The 22,216-nt window shown below is 35.3% G+C and overlaps 1 protein-coding gene across 6 annotated transcripts in view; it reads left to right on the top strand.

The window, feature by feature from the left end:
- Positions 1-22,216, top strand: part of LOC6561615 (GTPase-activating protein skywalker) — a 48,218-nt gene that overhangs the window by 8,794 nt on the left and 17,208 nt on the right. For all 6 annotated transcript variants that reach the window (XM_032736580.2, XM_032736589.2, XM_032736582.2 and 3 more), the window contains exon 2: positions 9,925-10,454. In XM_032736580.2, coding sequence (XP_032592471.1) covers positions 10,307-10,454 — 148 coding nt within the window. In that variant the 5' untranslated portion in view covers positions 9,925-10,306. The remainder of the gene's footprint in view (positions 1-9,924; positions 10,455-22,216) is intronic.

Raw genomic sequence — 22,216 nt, 5'->3', positions numbered from 1 at the left:
GTTATTTAACGCGGCTTATCAATGCGAACCAAAAGAAAAAAAAAAAAAAAAAAACTACGTATACCAATTAAATGAACAACAATCTTCTCTTTGGAGCACCGACAATTAAATGCTCTTTTCTGTTAAAAATGTCTAACAATTAATAGCAGGATTCATTCATATTCTTTACATTATGCGATTTCATTGTGGGTCTCCGTTGTCCTCAACGTGGGAGTGGACCAAAATTACTGAGTGATTAAGTAAGACAGTTGATCGCTGTATTCTTATTTGTCCTTGAAAAATGAATAATAAAATAAATAATTAAAGCGAAGGACAGGCAACAATCAGTTTTTTTGCAAACAAATCTATAAATAAGTATATTACCATAGTCAATACACAATTCGATAAATCAACGCAAAAAATAACACGATATACTGGGGTTGAAATTAAAAAAATCGCTACTTTTTTTTACAAATATAGAAAGTACAGAACAATGTCTACAAATGGGAAAATTATATAATCAAACAAATATTGATAGTGTAATTAGGCTCCAAGTTAAATGAATAAACACAGTCTTTTGCCAGTAAGACAATTGTAATACCCTTTGTCAGGTACTACGAGAGCAAACTACAACCTCTTCAAAATTCAAAACTTTTGCTGTGTGCGCTTATCAGCGAAATTTGTTTAAATTTTTGTTCTTTTATTTTTGGGTGCAAACCCACGCTGTCGACTTGTCGACTTTGCCTACTGCCCGAACTAATACAGATACCAGCACAAGTACAAATACAGCACGAATACTCACACGTAAGTGCTAACTAGTCAGACGTCTATCTTATCAATCTATATTCTCGCATAGTCTGCATAATAGTTGATGCCCTCGACGCACGTCTTAGCTCATATTTTATGACTGAGAAACTTGGCATTTGATTTGTTTGATTGGCTGGAATTTTTGTGCGGCAAATGTCTGGATAAGTTTAACACTTGTTTAAGTATAAATACATCTGTCTGCAATTTGTTACGCTAAATGTTACTGTTTAGTTGTTTATGGTATTAAACATTTGTATTTTTCAAATAACCTTATGAGCCATGCATCTTTGCACAGTATTTAATACTATTTGTTGGCTAACCGCAATTATCCGCGCTCGTACAAACAAACTATTCAATCTAGGCGTAAAACAGCTATAATTATGACCGGTTCCCATTGAAAACTGGTGATCGGGTGAATCAATACTACCTATCTTCATATTGGGGTTTTTGTTATTTAAATGTTATTTTGATTTATGCAATAATATCCGCTGTCATGTTCGTGCTGGATAAGGCTGTAAGTTATCAGAGCACATCGATCGCAAGTGGAATAAGAGCTGTACGAGCAAACAATAATAAAAGAAGATTTTTGACTTCCAATTCGCGTGGTTATTAGAGCATAAGTACCTTAAATAATTCGTGTAATTGTTACGTAATGAAAGACACGTTGATTATCCAATATTATCCATGTGACTTGAAGCCGAAGCTACAGACTTGTTCCAGCCATTAAACTTATACTGTCCGACCTTGATGCAGCATGTGATTTGATTATCGGATTCCATACATTTATGAATACTAAATGATTTCTTAATTTAAATTTTTAAATTTGACTACATGCTGCTTTCAGCTCAGAAGAATTGTTCATATCGGTTTACATAATAAATGTAATGTTTTGCAGTTTGTAAAATGTTCACATATGAAATTTACATATCTTTCTATTAAAAATGTATGGGTATTCAATTTATTCAGGCATTTTACGTCTACGTTTTGCTGTGCGTGTGTCTGTGTTGCAACTGGCAAAGTGTAAATAATTTGCAACAGGCAGCCCTGCTGTTTGTTCTGGCCTTGGCCAGGTCCCATCGCGAGAAATCCCCAGGCGAAGCAGAGACCGCTTAGCCATGTCTTGCGATATGGGCCGCTTAGTTTTACATCATTTGGTTTTACTGTACTAAGTACTCTCCCGTGGCTAGGCTTGTAACAATAGCGTCTGGGCTTTCCAATTTTGTTTTCATGTTTTTTTTCTTTTTTTTTTTTTTTTCTTTTTGCGAGGCAGCCAGCCATCATTTTGGCCCATTAGTTTCTCTAAGCGTGGCGACATATGGGGCCTCTCATATGGGGCGTCTATTAAATGGCGTAAGTGTGTGTAATTAGCTGCAATTTGAGTGAGCGAACTGGCGCTGATGATGGTGTCTCCATCCACATTTCATTGACCATAGCCAAATGGCCTCAAAATGTGCACTTAACATATTTTTATTTGATTAGCAAGTGCTGAGAATTCCAGTAACATGCAATTACAGCCAATTACTTTGTCGCTTTCGTATTCATAATTGAGTTATTAACATATGGAAGCATTTGCTTCAAGCCATCCAAGTAATATTATTGCTAGTAATGGCGTAGATGGGAGCTCATCGAAACTAATATAAAAAGTCATTTATTTTTACATAAACAATAACTTTAATGTAATAAGTGGATTTTCTCGCTTCTTCAAAACGATAATAATTAAAATGTAAACAATTTTTCAGTGAATTGAGTTATTTTAAAGCAAATATATAATTGTTTCGTACAACACATAACATAACAATGACAACAATACAGTTCTTTATGTCCATTAAATAATCTAAACTGTCTGCCGTAATTGTATTTTATTTTCATTAACACAATCATGTGAAATTTATATTTATGTAGAAGACTTGTGTAAAATGTTTTATCAATAATATAGCTGAAGGTCGTTGAACACTCAACGTTAAATAATATTATCATTATAAATTAATGATGTTGCTCTGTCAACATGACGTATGTATAATTATAATTGTTAGTCACCTCCATACGCCACTTTGTCCGTTAAATAGATAAAATACAATAGCGTTAAATCCACTGAGATGTTCATTTCTAGCTGACACTCTGAAATTGCGCGATGATTCATGTGTTTTGCCAACGGAAAAGAATCGGGCTAACATATACATATATCTAGATACATGCGCTGCACTAGCCAGCGCTGCACATTGGCCGCAATTGACGAACTTTTGCCAAGCCAAGCAAATGAAAAGTGGTTACGAATAAAAATCGAGAAATTGTGCACTTACATAACATTTGTGTGCAGCCAAAGCCAAAAGTTAAGCGAGCTGGCTTCAATGCTGAATCGGCTGCTGCTGCTGGTGGTGGTGCTGCTGCCTTTGTTTGGCTAACTGTCTGCTTCATTTCTCACATGCAACATTGTTATGCATGTGTGAGAGTTTGTTCGTGTGTGTGTGAGTGTGTACGGTATTATACCCTGTGCCCATAAAATGTGTAAAACTGGGCGTAATAAACTTCTGCAAATTAAACCGATAACTTTGTACGATAAATGATGGACATAAACAAGTTGTAAAATTTGTTGAGACATCTTCCACCCTTAAAATTGGTAAAAGAGCCTTAATTTTTGGAGGGATATATATTTGGAAGTTATTTAGGAAACTATTTTTTAAATTATTTATATGTTAATATATCAGATCTACTAATGTATATTTTGAAAAGAGTTTAGTTGTTATAAAAAATATATTATATACATATTGTATTTGAGATTTAATAATTGCATTCATCACAAAATTTAAGACATTTTCTGGCAATCGAAAAATTGATTTCATATTCAAAAGTACCATTTTTTTTACTTACTTTTTTTTTAAACATATTTACTACTTACTTAGAGTAGTCTACGACTCTGAAAAATAGTTATTTTTGAAAGTTAAATTTAATAGAACTGATTTAAGATTAGGCAAACTGAGCTAAGCGGATGTGATTTAAAGCACTGGGTATATTCTTATATTGCTTTTTTCTTCACGTTTTTTCTGGCAATTGCTTTTCCTTCTCGCCATGCTGTTAGTTGTCTTGTTTTTCTTCTTGCAACGCGCAGCGGGGGTGAGGAGTGATGGTCGAAAAAGGGGCAAATGGAGACGAGATGGGCCCGCTAATAACAGTGCCTTGGTCCGTTGCACGTGATTTTTCTAGCCAGTGCGCTTACAATGCGCTTACATAGATATTTCCATCGTATGTAATTATTATTAAATACACAAAAAAAAAAACAAGAAAAAAGAAAAATAAAAATGTTGCTGCTGCTGCAGTTGCAGTTTTTCTTTTCTTTTTTTTTGTTGCATTTTGTGCTACGGTTCAATGACCTGCATTATTGTTGCTGCTGTTGTGGCAAGTGCATTATACAGGTTTTCCTTTGTGTTGCCAAAAAAAAATAAATAAATAAAAATAAACTATCGAAATAAAAGATAAATAAGAAAAAAACCTTGCGTGTTGGCATTTTCAGCGTCACTGCGTCTGCCACAAAACTTGGCCAAGTTGGCGCACAAGCTAACAGGGTCTGTTGAGCGTATTGGGGGACCGGTACAGGTACAGCTCTCTGTAAATCAGGTCAATCCTGATGACTCGATTTAGCCTTTGGTCCGTCTGCATAGATCTGGTTTTTTGTTGCGCTTTATATATAATAAATATATATATATAATTTTTTTTAAATTGTCTTTACTGGGCTGAAATAAATTTTCGTGTGTGTCCTTGCCAGTTGACAAGTTGATTTCCTTGGCGCCGTCTCGTTTGTATGTCCTCTGATTGCCCTTTGCCTCTCACCAGGCTACCCGAGCATAAATTGATTCAATAACTTGTCGCCCTGTCGCCTTTTTAGTATCTCGCTCGCACATGCGTGTGTGCGCGTGTGTGCGTGTGTGTGTGTGTGCGTGTGTGTGTGCGTCTGTGTGTGTGTACGTGTGCGTGTGTGTGCGTGTATTGTTGCCTTCGCGTGTGTGCGTTCGTGCGTGTGTGCGTGTTCATTCATTGATTTACCCAGCCTTAGCATGCGCTCTCTCTCTCTCTCTCTGTCTGCCTCTCCCTTTTTGTTTTTACTCAACTCGCTCTCATTTACCAACGCTTTAGCTCTCTCGACTCTCTCCATGCTGTCTCCCCTGCGTTTGTTTCTCCACTCAATTCAACTAGCAGTGTATTTGCTCTGTCGCTGACGTAAAGTGTCCTTTCCAGCTGCCGCCACCCGCACAGCCCCCCAGAAATTTTCCACACAAGCCCCCCGTTCCACGTTTGTAATCCCCACAGAGCTGGCTGGCTAGCAACACCCTCAATGTGCTTGCTGTTGGCCCACATTGTGGCACTGTTGTCGTGGTGTACTTTAAGGGCTTACGAAAGCATATGATGGCATAATTTCTATTACGTTTTCTTTCCTTTTTCTTGTTTTCTTTTTTTGCAGCAAAAAGCAAAATTGACACCATTTTTTTCATGTTTTCTTTTTCTAATGTTTGGCCCTGATGAGAACGTGGGCTGGCTAACAAGTCATTGCACTCTCAGGACAAGGGTTGGGAAAAGTGACAGCTGCCAGCTGCTTACCCCAGTTTAGCCATTCGAAGCGCCACTCGTAAACGTTTTTCTCATTCGCATTTTTCCTCTTTTTTCCAGGCATGCCCCAAACTTATACACCTCGCATATCGTATGCAAATTTGGCTCAAGTGTGTCTAAAAGTCATAAAACGTTGACAGTTTAGTTGCCGCTGACCCAGTTAAGAACTTGTAGTTGAACGCAACTATAATTAAGTTTGATATATATGAAAATGAAAAGGTACTCGGCATATACATTTTTCACTTGAAAATATGAGGTGGCAAGCGAATAGAGTGAACATAAAATATTAAAAGCAGAATAATTGAATAGATATGTGCTATTCTTGTGTCTTACTTTTTAAAAATAATTCATAGGTAACAAAAGTTCTTTTGATCTCTTAGGCTTTCTGAAATATCTTGAACTTAAAAAAGTATTATAAATATATGTGAGTCAATTTTGAGTTAAGTTTAAATGTTAACAAGCTAAAATTAGAACTATGACTGACAACCAATAACACTCTGGGCAGTATTAATATTGATGGATCTTGCCTGACTCACTTAACAGATTTAGTTTAGGCGTGTGCTGTCCAAGCACTGCTGCACTTTGACATTTTCCAATATCGTCGTCATGCATCCGCAGTCTAATAACATTCATAAATTTGTAAACAATGGAAAGTTTTGCTATTGTGGTGCAGTTTATGCAGTTCCACTGCCATCAAATTGTCTAAACATCTGTAAGACGAGTTAAGTTTCCCGTCTTGAGTGCCTCGTGTTGCACTTACGTCACTCGCGTGGGCGTTTCGTCTTGTTGACCGAACGGACAGCGCTCGCGTGTTCTGGCAGTCAGCTTTTGCTTGTGACTGTAATGTGGTAATGTGGGTTAAGTGCTCGTCATTTGACTGCTGATTAGTCGAAATGAGCTCTTGATTAGCACAGTGCTCGCCACCTGTCTGTCTGTCTGTTGGTCTGTCCACAAACCGTTGAAACCACATTTTTTGGGACCAGACAACGATCTACTTGTGTCTCGCTCCCGCGCAACGCAAATGAAAACTAATTAACTTGTTTATGCTGCGGCCAATGAAAAAAACTTAATACATACTGACATATTGCCACTGGCAGTCGCCATGTTTAATCTGTGCAACTGTCCACAGGGGCAGATAGTATTATTTAGATATGGATATTGGCCGCGTGTCGTGTTTTCAGAACGATTCAACATGACTTTTTCGTGTCACTCTTGATGTAAGTTCGTAAATAGAAAAAAGAGATGACCTGATAGTTCTTGCATAACAATTAAAATTATAAATATAGATTTATTTATAAAATTTGAATTCTTAAATATATAGCAAGGATTATTCATTTACTCAGTAGTTAAATTCACTAAGTTACTACACATTTGATGGTATTGCAAATTGCAATAAGAACTAATCATGACAATATCAATAAATTGATGAATGAAATTAGAATTGAAATATGTGGAGTTTGAAACTACACAACTGACTAGACGGATGTTCTGAATATATCACTGAACTATATTGAAGAATGTAAAAAATAAGAAAACACTTGACCTGGAACCACCAAAAAAACATATCTAAATCATAAATAGAGATCAAACAATAAAATAAAATTATAATTTTTAAATATATGGCACATCTGGGTGGGTGGCAAAGGTGACAAAATGTACACTGACCTCCAATGCGACATGTGACAACCCGTGTCATTTAATTTTCAGAGCATTTTAATTAGCTACGTTCTGTTGTGTGTGAAATGTGGTTTCTCTTGCGGGGGCCGGCTAATCAAATCATGTAAAAGCAACTTTTTTTTGTTCGTTTTGTTTTTTTTTTTTTCTTGTTCAATTGAATTCAATTGACTTGCAACCGTCGTTTAAAGTTGTTAAGCTGCCTGAGCACTGATTTGATTTGATTTGCTTTCATTTACTTAAATTAGCTTACAGCATTTGTGACTTGATAAGCAATGTTTGCCAATTGCACGCGTCGAGTCAACTGCAAACAAATAAAACTCATAAACGTTTGTTAATAACTTTATAAACAATTCTATAAAATCTTTCTCGTAAGCACCTTCAAAGGCGAAACCAGCGTAATAATCATATTTGCAAATGGATTCCAAACAAATTATATTTAAGTACACAATGCAACTATTGCCAATTAATGAGGCCTTACGTCACGCAATTAAAATTGAGTGGCGCGATCTTCAGTTTGTTGTTTTTATCAGTTTGCTATTCAATTACATCTTTCTTGATAAGCAAAAAATATCATTGCAATATATATAGTACTTAGAATTTCCAAAAATATACTTTGCACAAGAAAGGAATAATATTTCCAACTTTGAACAAAAATGTTGATGTCAGCAGATTAACTCCGGTCGACAAGGGCATGGCATGTAATCAAAGTAGTATTTGGCGTGCCAAAGATATCGGTTAAATTCTTGATCGAGATAGGCGTATACATACATATCGCTTTTTACTTATCTTTCGACCGATACCGTTCTTATGACAGCTATATCATATAATGGTCCGATCCGATCAGCTTGACCTATATTACCTATTACTGCTCGGACAGACAAACATGGCTATATGAATTGATGCTGATTAGAGGCTCCACGATATCTCCTTCAGTGTACGTTGCAAAACTGAACACAAAATTTCGATTATTTTCTCTTCGTCTGTTTTTCGTTTGTAAAATCAAAGTTAGCTGATATCACATTGGATGTGGCACCTACCCTCGCATTCTGAGCATTTAACACCTCTTGTCACACGTCAGTCGACGAACGCAGCGATCTATCAGACTCCTCAGTCTGCAGGCTAAAGCAAAATGTTGCTGTTGACAAGCGCAATCATTAAAAGTGTCAAACGAAACTGAAAGAAGTATTTGTTGTTGATCTCGCATAGTTGTTGTTTTTGATTTTGTTTTTTTGTTTTTATTTTCAATACGTGTGCAGAATTTCAATTGAAATTTGCAATTCAATTTTTGCATTTTATACACGGTAGCTGCGAGGGTAGCGGGTGCGAAGTGATGTGGAGTGTTGTGGGGCAGGGCAGGGCATTGGCCACCCTCCTCTAACGAGCTATTTAACATGCGAATTGCTGAAACGAAAGCACTCGTCACAAAATTATACGCGATGGAAGAATCAAAATGATAAAAAAATATATATATATATTTTGAAAACGTTTGTAACTCTTTAGTCAAGCCTATGGGGATTACAGTAGTCGTTTAGTTTTGGTTTTGTTTTTGTTCGGTTAGTATAAGCTCAGCGCAGCGTGCGGCGTAGAAACGAATAATTAAGTATACGCAACATGTGTGCCAATTGATTTTGATTTTGATTTTGTATAGCAGCATCAATATTTAAAATGTTTTCGCGTACTTTATACACGTCCAATAAAAACAAACAATACGCTAATTATTTATACGCAGTGTGCGTGCAACTAATACTTTTTGCTTTTGATAAATACACATACAAGTATAAAAGTGATTCTTCCTACAATTTATGACGCAAACAATCACTAAAAATGTATGAGAAAAAATTCAAAACAACAAATATTTATGGAAAAGTACATTTAGAAATTGTTAACTTCATATAATTCCACGAATTAAATTATCAATACACACAAGAAAACACATTAAAATATTTGAATAACATATATTTAAACAAATTTTCGCTTCCATTTGTTTTGTATGTGAGTTTTATTGATTTGTAATTGCGGCTGCATACAAATACTATAAATCTTACGTATGTATATTTAATAGCAGTCGATTTGTATTTCTGCCAGTTTCGGGTTTACCAAATATTAATTAGATATCGCAATCAGAACCGGCTGCTGTTAACGTGCAGAGTTCAGTTGACTCAGGCGACATTTGGGAGCCTTGTAAGAAGTACATTCATGCTATATTCATATATAGCACACATTTAGCTCTCTGGCCAGCTGAGATTTTTATTGACGCTGGCATTTAATGCCGTTTCATATATTTTATGGCCCAGAGGCACCGGACGCCTTGTCTACAATCGCAATCTTGTTGTTGGTCCGGCCCAAATGAAATTAAATAAATGTACTCAGTTGTTTTTCATGCGTGTCATTGAACCAATCGAGGAATTCAGATCTTTGTGCGGGTGTGAGTGACAAGGACTATAAATATATACATATAATGAACATTCATAAATATAAAAACTTTATACATACACACACGCACACACACCTAGAATCATTGCCATTCACTTGTTTGGCTTATTCGTCTAACTGATGGATGTTGATTGGCTTGCATACAGTTTTTTTCTTCTTTTTTTTACTTATTTGTCGTTTCTTGGATTGCCAAACATTAAAATTATAATAAACAAACAATCTTTAGTAGCTGATCAATTTTTCGAAAACCTAATTTGCCGGCATGGCCTTTAATGAAACTTTGAAAGATATGACTTTGAAGTATTTTTCAAACTTTTAAAGCATAAGATCACTCTTGCCTTAGCACTCAATATGTTAATTTCGTTTCTGAATTTAAATTATTTCAATTACACCATGAAATTAATGTATATATCGTTATTTTTCTTGCAGACTTCGAAGCGCCACTCATTTTGATGTTTACCAACACTATGCAATCGCAGTATTGGTATTAAATTGTTTACTATAATGAATTCCGCGCGGCATCATCGTATTGGAGTGTTTCTGTCTCCATAAATGCGCGTAGCTAAACCACAAATATAACAATACAATAATAACAACGGCAATAAATCGCAATTCATTACAAATTGAAGTTGATCTAGTCACAATTATAAATACCGCAAATTACGTTAGAGATTGCATACAAATTAAAAGCCAAGTCTTGCAAACTAACTACACACACCACAACACACACAGAATCACACACACACACCTATTAACTAAGGAGGCAAACAAAAAACGGACTCTCAGAAAGGGGAATAAACAGGCTTTTAAAATGCCCTATCATCGTGCGGATACATCGGCTCAGGCCGACAAACTGAGCGGCATTGTGGAGGAGAGTGATTTGTACGAGGGATTTGCGCCACATGTGGAAACATCCGAAATCAAAACACTCGATTTTTACAATCTACCAAAGCAAACTGGTGAGTGTACTAATTATTTATGCATTTTATTGAAATTAGTTAAGTAAGAAATACAGAACTTGCCAAAGAAACTCAGAAAACATGTCAAGAGCACAAAATTACTTAGTACTGTTGTTTTTATATCAAAACAGTTGAATATTTGAGAACTATTTCTTAAATTCAATCCAATCGGCAGTCAATCAAAATGTAATCGGATCAATCAGTATCAGCGATACAATTGATCGTCAAAATCCATCCATCAGCTTAGGCCTTTAAAATAAACAATAATGTTTGAGAATTACTACAAATAAACAAAAGAATGATATGTACGCATATATAGATATATGTACGTTATAAAACTGAACAGCAGGTGAAAAGATTCTTTTTGAATATGTGCGTGCTCATTGTGTAATGAGCTCATTTAACAATAAACAAATAAAACAAAGCAACCAAAGGTCGAACTTTAATGACGGAAAACCACCTACGCCAAATGTGTATGGATCATAATCTATGCATATAAAAATATAGATGCATATATATGTAGATGCATATATATGTAAATAAATATATAAACTGTTCATACAATATATATACCGCACATATACATAGTATCTGTATGTATTTGTAGAGAACTGAACGTACACGTGTTTTCATCCAAATGCTGCAGAAAAGTATTTTGAGTCAAATATTAATTTATGCATTGCATGAAAGATTATTTGTTTGCGTTGTGCCGCCGACCAAAATACATTAATCAATAAACAGCAGCAAGAAAAAAAAAACGCAAACACAAGCAGAGAAAAAATAACGTATAAGCGAATTTCGTACAAGCAAAATAAATTAAATATAGGCATTTGTAATAATTACGAGCTAATATGGTTGTACCGCTTGGCCTGGCCAAACTGTAAAGCTGCCTCCACATTGCCCCCAAAAAATTAAAACTGCCTCTGAAACTGACCGAACCGGCCAATTGGCCCGGTCCGAACAGTTAGACTGGATTCCATGCACACAAGCATTGATTGTACTCATTTTACTTATTTGTACGCTTTTTATTTTCAATCGAGCTGCTTAAATTATAAGTATTTTCGGACTATTTTAACACGCAAGCAAAAAAAGTAATGATCCAAAAAAATCAAGCCCGAAGGCTTTATGTCATATTATGCTAACAACTTTGTGTAAACATCAACATTGAAACATTATTCAAGCGAACAATAAATGAAGAAACACCTTAGAATGCTTTAGTTGAGTCAGCTCGACTGGCATATACCCTGAACGGAAGTCTTAAGCTTAAAGAATGTTTTAAATAATAAACGGAAGTCTGCCATAATTCATAACGCATTATTCGAGAAGTGAAACCAAGATTAGGACAAGATTACTTTTGCTGCTGATCAGATGCCTCTTAAATACATTAACACAACTTCATGATACCCTTACTGAACGAATACTCTAAATAAAAAGAGCTACTGTGTATTTTTCAGAATATCCTTGAGTCTCACATATTTTGGTATTTTCTATTTGAAGGGAAACGCTTAATTAGTTTTTTTCGCACATAAATGCGAAAGACAGGCAGAGAAGTTGGAATAATCAAAAAACGATAAACAAGTGAATTATTCTATTATCTTATTTATTGCATTCAAAATTTCAGCATAGTCGAATAACGATTCATTGCATAACCAACTTAAGGTTTCAATATCTGACTTTTTTAGGTTGGAAATTGCTTAAATCAAACTAAAAATTGTATCTGTTTTTTTTTTCGATTGTTTATGTTTACGAAATATTGAAAACTTTTCGAATTTGTTTTCGGTACACCCTGGTGAACTAATGTTTATTCAATTCATTTTTATTTACGCTGGCCCTTGGAATTCGTCGAATCTTCAGTCTTTTCGTTGTATTTTTTTCCCCCCTTTCCAAAATGCAAATCGCAATTTACATAATCTTTGATATGCAACTGAATTTTGCACTGTGCACCTATTTTGGGATTTCGGGTTTGTAGAAAATGAACGTAAATATTGTTGATCACTTTGAAGTTGGCCAACAGCAATCAACAATCAAAGCTTATCAATATGTATAAGAAATGTGCCGATAACTGAAGGTTATAAAACCAATTGACCTAGATTCTAAAGGGCTAAAGACACAACAACAGTTGGTTCAAAGTTTTATTTGTGCTATGATTTGTGGCAAATGATTTGCGTTCAAATGTCGATTAAATAACAGAGGCAAATTTCAATACATTTTTATGGCACATCAAAGCCAATTTTGAAATTTACATTTGCAATGCATTAGAAAGCCAAACGAGCGTGGTTGAATAAGATTTGCAATTATAGTATATAATCAATATCTACCCCATAAGAGTACTCAGAGGAATATAAATTGAAATACATATTCATATAGTTTCTGAATAGTACTGAATATTGGACATAAAAATGATCAAAATATATGTGTACATTTTTAGATTTCGATTTCTACTGTCTGCAAACAGGGTATTCCATAGTCGCTCTGTATCGACTAACCCAATATCGTTTTATTGAATCGGCCTGCTAGTTGTATCTTGTCAAAATGCCAATATGCATTAATGCCATTTGGAATTGCAATCGAACCAATCGGCCAATCCATTAGTTGGAAAACGAAGAGGCTCAGCCGCTGACGACATTGGCCTTGATTTTGAATTTGCATATGATTATTTTATAATTTCTTTTGCTGATACTGTGAACAGACCGTGAACACACACACCCAAATGTGTGGATGTTGTCCCGTTGCGAGTGTTCATGTTGGCCCAATAATTATTTTGTCACATATTTAGAACGCCGTGCGACACACACGAAATTTTGTGTTTTTGTTTTGTTTTTGGAAAATCCGATTTGCAATAACTCTGCATTATGAAGTATAGATACATACACACATACAAGTAGATATTTTCTTTTATTTATATTTATTTTTTTTTGTTTGACATAATGCTAAAGAATTTTGCATATATATTTTGTTGTTATTGTCTCTCGTTATGTGCACAGTAAGCTAAACACAACCGATTCACGTTTTTATGGCAGCTGGCGAGCGGCCAATTAATTAGTTTAAAAATAAATGCAATTTTCTTGCCATCTCCCCACCATTTTTTTTTTTCATTTTTCCGTTTTCTATAAATTTTTTCTTGTTTTTTTTTTTTGCGTTGTGTTAAAATTTCAAATTGAAACTTAGCAGCTAAACATGTGATGGGGAATTATGAAATATAAGAAAAGTTATGGCCTTTGTTTTTGTATTTATAAGTCCATAGAATCAAATAAAAAATGAAAATGTGAAAATACGGCCAAGGTATGACAAGATTACATGTTCTACACGGCTCTACATACTTCCAAACTGAAATGCATTATTATTATAGAAGTCAAACTATGATCAAAAGGTATTGATTTTGAATATCGGTTAAATTTTGTCATTGTTATGACTGGGGAAAGCTTTGACTCATCTCTATATGATAATAACTTAATAACAACCGATAGTTTAACATATTCTAAGTGGCTTTTCCTAAGGAATTCTAATATAAGGTTGAATTTTGGACTATTGGGTTCTGCAAGGGGGTGCATTGGATTGGTACTGTTGAAGTGGGAGGATCTGTGATGGGAGAAAGTTAGACAGTGTTTTACATGCTCAACATTATTGTTTGAGTTATTACGACAAATTTTACTTGGGTTTCCATCGGATATTGCCTGCAGCAAAGAGTATAAATTGAAAGTTTCACCTAGTTAGCTTTGGCATATAAACCGACTACCTGGCCAATAGGCGACTACCTCTGACTTGGCTATATACACTCGGCTAATGCTGCTGATCGAGAATAAATGTACATTAATGCCTTTGGCAAGGGCATACAAATGTATCAGCTAATTTTGGTAAATGTCTTTTTAATGTTTACTTTTTAGAAATTGTGTACAACATTTTTAAGCTACATTTGTGGGGACATTTAAGATCTTCTTGTCTGTGTTAATCATCGTTTGTGATTTATATTATTTATAGGGACCGCCTGCCATTTATCTTTGCTATATTTTTGGCACTCGTGTACAACTTTCAATGATCTCTTTTGAAATATTTCATATTAAAAATAACCTCTTGTTATTGTTTTGAATAAGTATTTTACTATACCAAGCATGCAGAATACAGAATATATTTTAATATTTCATATATATATATTCCGTTTTTCGTCAGCAAGATAATTGAAATCCAAGCACTTATAAAAATACTTTAACCATATTATTCTGGTACACATAACAAATGTTTTATATGGCCAAAACATGTCTTAAATGCACTGTCACAGGCCGCGTGCCGGCACTACAACATCGATTATATATACATATGTATATATATATAATATAAGTAGTGTTTGGCATCAAGTTGATGGGCTTAAGATTTAATATTTATTTGTTTTCGCCAAAGCAACAACATTTTTGCTTACGCAAAACAGAGAGCAATGTTTTCTGCCACCCGTGACGCGAATGGACGATATATTGGTTAAATTATGTACGATATATATATGAGTGTATGTACATATGTATATCTTATGTTATAATCTATATGGAAATTTCGTTTTGTGTGCATTTAAAGAAAAACAACATCGTATAATTCAGAAAATCGCTTATGCTTTGCTCGAGCCACTTCAAAAATTGATTAAAAAACATTTTCATATTCGTTTTTTTTTTTTTTAATGTTTGCAAAATTAAAATTTTCCATAGATATGGATGCTTGTGTATATCTTATAGATGTATATAAAGATATGGATCGTAAGTGCCACACGCGCTTGCTGCTCAGCCGATAAATCTGTTGCGCTGATATGAGCGTTGGGCAATGGGAGCGGATTGGGGAAGGCAACGAATCTGAATTATTACACTCCACCCGCATTTCTCTTTCTGTCTCTCTCTCGCTCTGAGAGAGATGCTACGTCAGTTGAGCACGTGCTTCTTTCTAAAAATATGCGAAAAGTGCATGAAACCGTTGACGAATCGATTTTGAATGCATTTCGTAACTGGGCGAAACCAGTTTTGAAGAATTTGTTCGCGTTTTGTTTTGTTTTTGTTTTTGTTTTTAATTCTTATGCGTTTTGAATCGTTTTTGATTTGTGCCTTGCCATTTTCTTTGAAGCGTGGGCGACTGCAATCTTAAAATTAGTTATATAAGTAACTTGTTTGTTTATTTTTATTGTTCTCAATAAATGTGTTTTTCTTTTCAAAATCGAAATGTGACCGCTTTGACCGCTGTCAAAAAGCAGACCGAGACATAGCGAGGCAGAGCGAGCGAGGGGAAGAGATAGAAAAAGTAAAATCAAAATCGAAGAAAAAACTTGAACGGATTACAGATTAAAAGCAGAGTATTAAAAATTTCTTATATAGATTAGTTCACAGCTCAGTTCTATTTTGGGATATGAATTTTGTTGTTTTCGGTTGCTTGCTTGCTCCACATGATTAGATTAGTCCAATTAAAATGATTAAGGCAATATGTGCATATAATTGCTTCTTATTCTTGAGCATAACACTTGCTCTCATTGTTTTTGTTTTCCTCTTGGCAAGTTCAGAGATCAAATCCGTTAAAATGACAAGACACGCCCACTTGTTCCATCTGCGGACAGCTTCACACTGCCGCCACCACCCTTTCAAGTGCTTTTTGTTTCTTTGATCCGCACTCGCATAAAACAATCAACGCCTACAGTCTGTCGGCGGAGGGGGAGGAAAATGAGGTGGGTTTATTAATAATGACAGCCATAAGGCGGATGTGTGTGAGTTTGTGTGCCAAGTCACGAAAGCTTGCGTGTGACTTAATCACGAGTTTTTGACTTGTTCACATTGCTCTTTCCAAAAGTTTGCCTTAGTTGATGCTGTTAAAGCTGCTTACTAAGAATTGTCTCTCTCGCACATAAATCCATATCTCCAATTTAATGTTGATAGGAATACATCAGTTTCATTTATTTCATTACAAATTGATTTCGATTTTTAAGCTAATTTGGTGTTCCACTTTATGTTTTCAACTTGATCGAAAGTTTATTTATTTTTATCGCTATCACGAGGCACAATAGTCTAATTAGAATAACATCAAAATACCCGTCTAATTGAAAACCACAAATATTTGTAGTGCTTGACTGTTGAAGAACAGCTGTTGAAATATACCAGCTGCCTCCATTGATTGATAGCAATGAGGCGATTCACAATACCCCACAATGCCCACATCCACTCTCACACTGAGCTCTTTCAGACCCCATTAATTTCGCTAATCCATCACAAAAACAATCGATAAATGTTGACCATTAACATTTAGCCACCCGGCAGCAACAACAGCAGCAACAATATCAACAACAGCAACAGGCAAATGTTAAACAATTTCATTTGTTTTTCGTTTTGTAGGTCTCACTGTCAACAGCGGTGCTGCTAATCACACTTTTTTTTTAATACAGACACTCATCACTGTGTGTGTATGTGTGTGTTAGTCGACACTGAGGTCAAGCACTAAATATCGTCACATGTACTCGGCAATAAAGCTCTCTCAGTTGCGTTTTGTTTACAAGCTCTTTGATATTCAAATACTCATTGATATCAACAGGAATCGCAGCAACCGCAACAACACTGTTTTAATTTTAGTCACAAACGCTGACAGCTATCAAAGTAGTCTTCTTTCCCTCTCTTTCTCACTGTCTCTCACTCTCTCTCTCTATATATATATATATATATACATTTCAAGCTTTTTATGCGCTCTCTCTTATTCACTAGATAACATTGTTTGTGCTGCGGCAAGATAACAAGAAGAAGCCATGATGAAAGGGTTGAGCGAGTGTGAGGAATCTAAAAGCAAACAGCAGCCGTTATCGTTTCAGCTGTTAGTTTTGTTTTTGTTTGCTATGCGCTATTTACATATGTATGCAAATAACATTCATATGCGAACACTTTGTGTTTGCGTTCGCGTGAATATTTGGCAGCCAGTGTTTAACAATCCTGTTCGCGCCTGAAAGTATGCAACGCTTCTGGTCTTGTGCAAAAACGATTACGCCATGTTGCAATGTGCTTTTATATGTCAGCCGGAAAGTATGCTTTAAAATTCAGAAGAGCAGCCAAAACGAACAGAGCTTGTACTTTAAGTATGGGAAGCCAGTGTTGACAGTGAAATGTCTGAGAAAATCGAAAATACTGAAAACTTAAATATGCTTTATGTTAAATATTGCAGCAAACATTGTCTAATTAACTAAATAACCAGTTTTCAGCTCTTTTTGATGTGCTTTTGCCATTTCATAAGCACTTTTCCATTATTCCGTTAGCTTTTTCGGTTAATGTTTGTCGACTGTCAAGTACATTTTGTACATGCAACAACTTTAATTCACAATGACATCAGCAAGCCTTGCTGAACACATTATGGGTTAAGTTAACTGTGTCTAATACACACTTGACTCATTTCCATCTCACTTAAAGCGTGAGGCAATTACCAATTGTAATATCAACTGAAACTCCAATATTTATAGCTCATTGAAGCGACAATTTCTCAAGTGTTAACAATAAGCTTTTCCGGCATGGCATGTAAGAAAATTATTCACTCATTCATAACTGTTGAACGTCTGAAGTTGAACGAACTGAGCAACAATAGTAAGAAACTTGACAACTTCATCTGAAATTAGCAAAGCTTTTAACTCATTTTATAGTGCTTGCCATACATTTGTTTTTGTTTTTGTAATTAAAAGCTTTTGCGTGTGTGCTTTTTGCTGCGACCCAAGTGTTTGGGTAAACTGTTTGATGCGCCGCTCTACAATGCACCTGTGCTCGGTGCGCTCGTGAGCGTAACTTGAGCGCAGTCGGTCTATGCGTCTCTCTCTCTCTCAAAATCATGCATTGGGCTGAGACGGCTGAACGGGGTCTCTGACGATCGAATGTTGGGTGCGCTCAGTTTTAGTTCAACCCTCGGGCGTTGAGGTTTAATTACGTTCCTCACTCTCGCTGCGACACGCGCGCTTGCCTTTGCCCAAAAGCTGTCAACTGTCCAACAACAACAACAACAACAACATCAAAAACTCAACGAAACTTTTTAACGAAACAAGTCGCGTGTCCATCGATTACTGTAGAAAATTGCTTTATGTTTGTATTGCAATACGCATTTAATGTATGTGTGCGTGTGTATTAATTATGTAAATACAAGCAATTGTGCGTGTGAATGTGTGTGCGTGCGTGTATGTGTGTGTGCAGCAACCTCCAAAACTGCAATCGCCATGTGCATTGAACCAAAATTGGTTTTAAAATCACAACTTGTTAATTATCGCACCTCGGCATACGTTGTTTCTTTTTCGTTTTGTATATTTAACATTTTAGGTCTCGTGCGATGCGTTCGTCAAGCTTTCAATATTGAAGCAATCGGCCAAGCAGTCAATCAGTTGAATCATTTTAGCATAATATTACGCATACGTCGCATATGCAGGCAGCTGCTTATGAGACTTGTGGAATAACTGAATAATTTTGAATAAGTAGAACAAAGCTTTGAAAACATTTCAAATATATTAAACTTAAAAACAAGTCTAAGCAGTCTGGAGTCTGATAGACTACAGGATACGCTTTAAATTAAATTAAATTGCGAGTAAATAATAATTCTTGTAATTATTTGCAATTTAAATTTCCAGTTTACTCAATATGTTTTATGTGCAATATATTTCTATTTGCATATGTATGTTTAATTCATAATAATAAAAAAAACTTAGAATACATTTTCAAGTTATGGGAAATATACAGCTTACCTTGTTCGTGTTGAATCAAGTACAAAAACCAGTTAAATATAAGACACTTGACTTTCTTAAAATACGAATTTGATACATGTTAATTAACCGCACGCTTTTTAGAAGCCGCCTGGTATAAACAAAACAAACGATAATAAAGCAAAAAAAAAGAAGAAAATTGTGAATATCGACTTTATTCAATTAAAATTGGAACTTTTCGCTGCAACTCACAGAGATCCATTCGAAGAACTGGTTTTCAAAAAAAAAAGACAACTTATTTTTGCCTCTGTTTTAATACTTCGCACATGCTGATCTCGGGTCCACATTCGTTTAGAGTGTTTTACTGTTTTTAGTGCCAGGCTCAAAGAGGCGCCAATAAGTAGGAAGCTAATAGAATTGTATTTCTTCGCACTATAAACTAATCAATTGTTTAACTTATTAATTTCTGTATACTAAATAAATTTGATAATTTTTTATCGAGTCCTAAACAAATTGGACACGGCGCGCGCTCGTGTCTCGATATTTGAATCGAGATTCAACAGATGCCGCCCACTTAATGCACAAATTTAATTACGCAATCGCAAATCAATCGAAGAATGTCCGATCTGCTCAGCTTCTCTTCTATATATATATTTCACGCGGAAAACTACCAGCAAGTCAAACACGATCCCTAAAATTCCGTAATCGTATCAAAAATTGCAAAGAAGAAACAAGTAAGAATTTATAAATCGAGTATGGTCGACTGGAAGTTACCCTTTATCCAAGACTTTAACTATAACTTCCTTAAGTTACCTATAAAACGAAATTACCTTTTATTCCAAATTTTAAGTCACCATCTCTGATAATCTTTAATAAACAGTCAAACAGTCAACAGTCATTGACTTGGTTATGCGTTTTATTGCCAAAGTTATATCTATATATATGTATATTATAGTTATGTCGATAAATTGGAGCGAACTTGATGTGCGTGACTTATACGAGAACTTTTGATTCAACTCCCCATCCCTCATTGTCTCTCACAGATAGACATTTAAATATATACTATCTGTTTATGTCTTACATACATTTGAACAACTTCATTATATCCATGTTACCCATTTTTGATGGATTCAGTGTATAAAAAGATCGCCCAGACTGTTGGCATAATTTTGGACATTTGTCATGTGGTTTTTGTTTTGGTTTGTGGCACAAAAGCGTGCTAATTGCTGCTACTCAACGTGTTCCGCTCGATCGGTGGCTTTGTTGAATTTCATGTAGTGTTGAGGGCAGGGAGCGGAGACCATCCTCGCTGCGAGCGTGTGTGTTGCGTGTGTCTCCTATTTTTATAACATGCTAAACATGCAACAGAGCACGACAGCGATGGGTGAGAAGAAGTCGCAGCCTTGTTGAGAACCGCAAATAATTTAATTGATTAACAAATCAAAATCGTGCAATTGACAGAGTATGCGACATCCACGATTCCCCTAAGCAGCAGTCGGCATTTGTTTTTGTATTTCTCTATTGCTATTTATAAAAACATGAGTGTCTTATTTGTGTCAGGTGCGAGTTGAGCTTTTGAGGAGTAAATTTAAGGAAAAAAAAGGTAACTTTGATTAACACATCGAAAATTGATAACAAATATGCAGTGATTCAAAGATTTGCCATAGAGTATAATTTTTGGATGGACTTTACTTCGATCAAAATATTTCAAGCTTTCGAGGAGTAAATTAAAGAAAAGTTTGCTTTGATTAAGATTTGAAAAACTATGCCATGTCTTATTTGAAATCAAATTTGACTTATAGAATAAATGGAATATAGATCTGATTTAAATATGTGTCTAGATACACAGGCAAGTCGTAAGGTCGATTCTTTAGCTGATATCAATATTAATTTTGTTAATTTAAAGTCGAATTCCATTTTCACAGACACGCGGTGCCAATTAGCAAACTTTGGCAACAACAACAACAACAATACACAATAAACCACAAGCCATCAACAACATGAATTTTCTGCCAAAAAATGAAAAACAAAAACAGCAAGAAAAAATAAAATTGGTTGAACGTGTTTTGGGTTTGCGGTTGCAAATTAAATTTAGATGCAGCCGTCAGTAGTTGTTATTGTTGTTATTGTTGTTAGTAGTGTATTAATTGTGGTTGCTGTTGTTCTTCTTGTTGTAGTTGGCAACAATGTCGCAAACAGTGTCGTCAACCGACAATCGTCAGCATTCAGCGGGGCAACCCATCGAAAAGGTCTAATAAATTGTTCTTGCAATCTGCATGCTCAGAGCTGTGACCTCTCTCACACCAAACACCGCTCCGCTCCCCTCGTCTCCTCAGTTCAGTCCTTTAATTGTTGATCTTAAGGTTTCCCATTGGCGGCAATTTGTATTATGCTTTTCGTGTTGCATTTTCTTGCTTTGTATTGTTTCTGCTTTTCTCTTTGCTCTTTTGGCTAAAAATTGCCGATTAGATCATGTCACAATAATTTTATTTGATTGTTGCTATTATTTATTGTTGTTCTTAATTCTAATTGAAAACTATCCGCTGCTTGCTTTTGGCTTCAGTTTAATTCTACATACTATCTATACTTTGCAGAATAAGTCCAAAGGTTTTTGTTATTCGCTCTTCTGTTGAAGATGTCTGTTTAAATTGGCAAAACAAATAATAAACTTTATGGTTGATTCAAAATGCCATAAAGCATTTTTCTAGAAGCAAATAAAAAATAAAAGTTTTGTTAGGTAAATAAAAGATGCAAAGTGTTGGCTTCTTTTAATGAGATTTCAATAATCTATAAATCACTAAAAATCTACACCATTTCTGTGAGTTCCTCTTTGCAAATTCGATTTTGAGCTTTCAATTTGATTTTATTCATACATATTTATCGCTAGTAAATTCTGATATCATGTGCGTCGGTCAATTAACAAAGCTAGCAAATAATTAACAAACCAAGAAGTCGTGAGTTGCTATTTAGCAGCTGCTTCTGAATTGGTTAATAAACTACGTCAATTAGAATTAGCGCCCATAATTCGGACTATGAACATTTGGCCACAGCCCATTTTCATAATATTGAGCGTAATTTATGCTGTAGTCTC

The sequence above is a fragment of the Drosophila grimshawi genome, unplaced genomic scaffold, assembly GCF_018153295.1.
Source record: "Drosophila grimshawi isolate 15287-2541.00 unplaced genomic scaffold, ASM1815329v1 contig_1377, whole genome shotgun sequence".
Lineage (NCBI taxonomy): Eukaryota > Metazoa > Arthropoda > Insecta > Diptera > Drosophilidae > Drosophila > Drosophila grimshawi.
The sequence above is the reverse complement of the archived record's forward strand: the minus strand, read 5'-3'. Positions and strand labels throughout refer to the sequence as shown.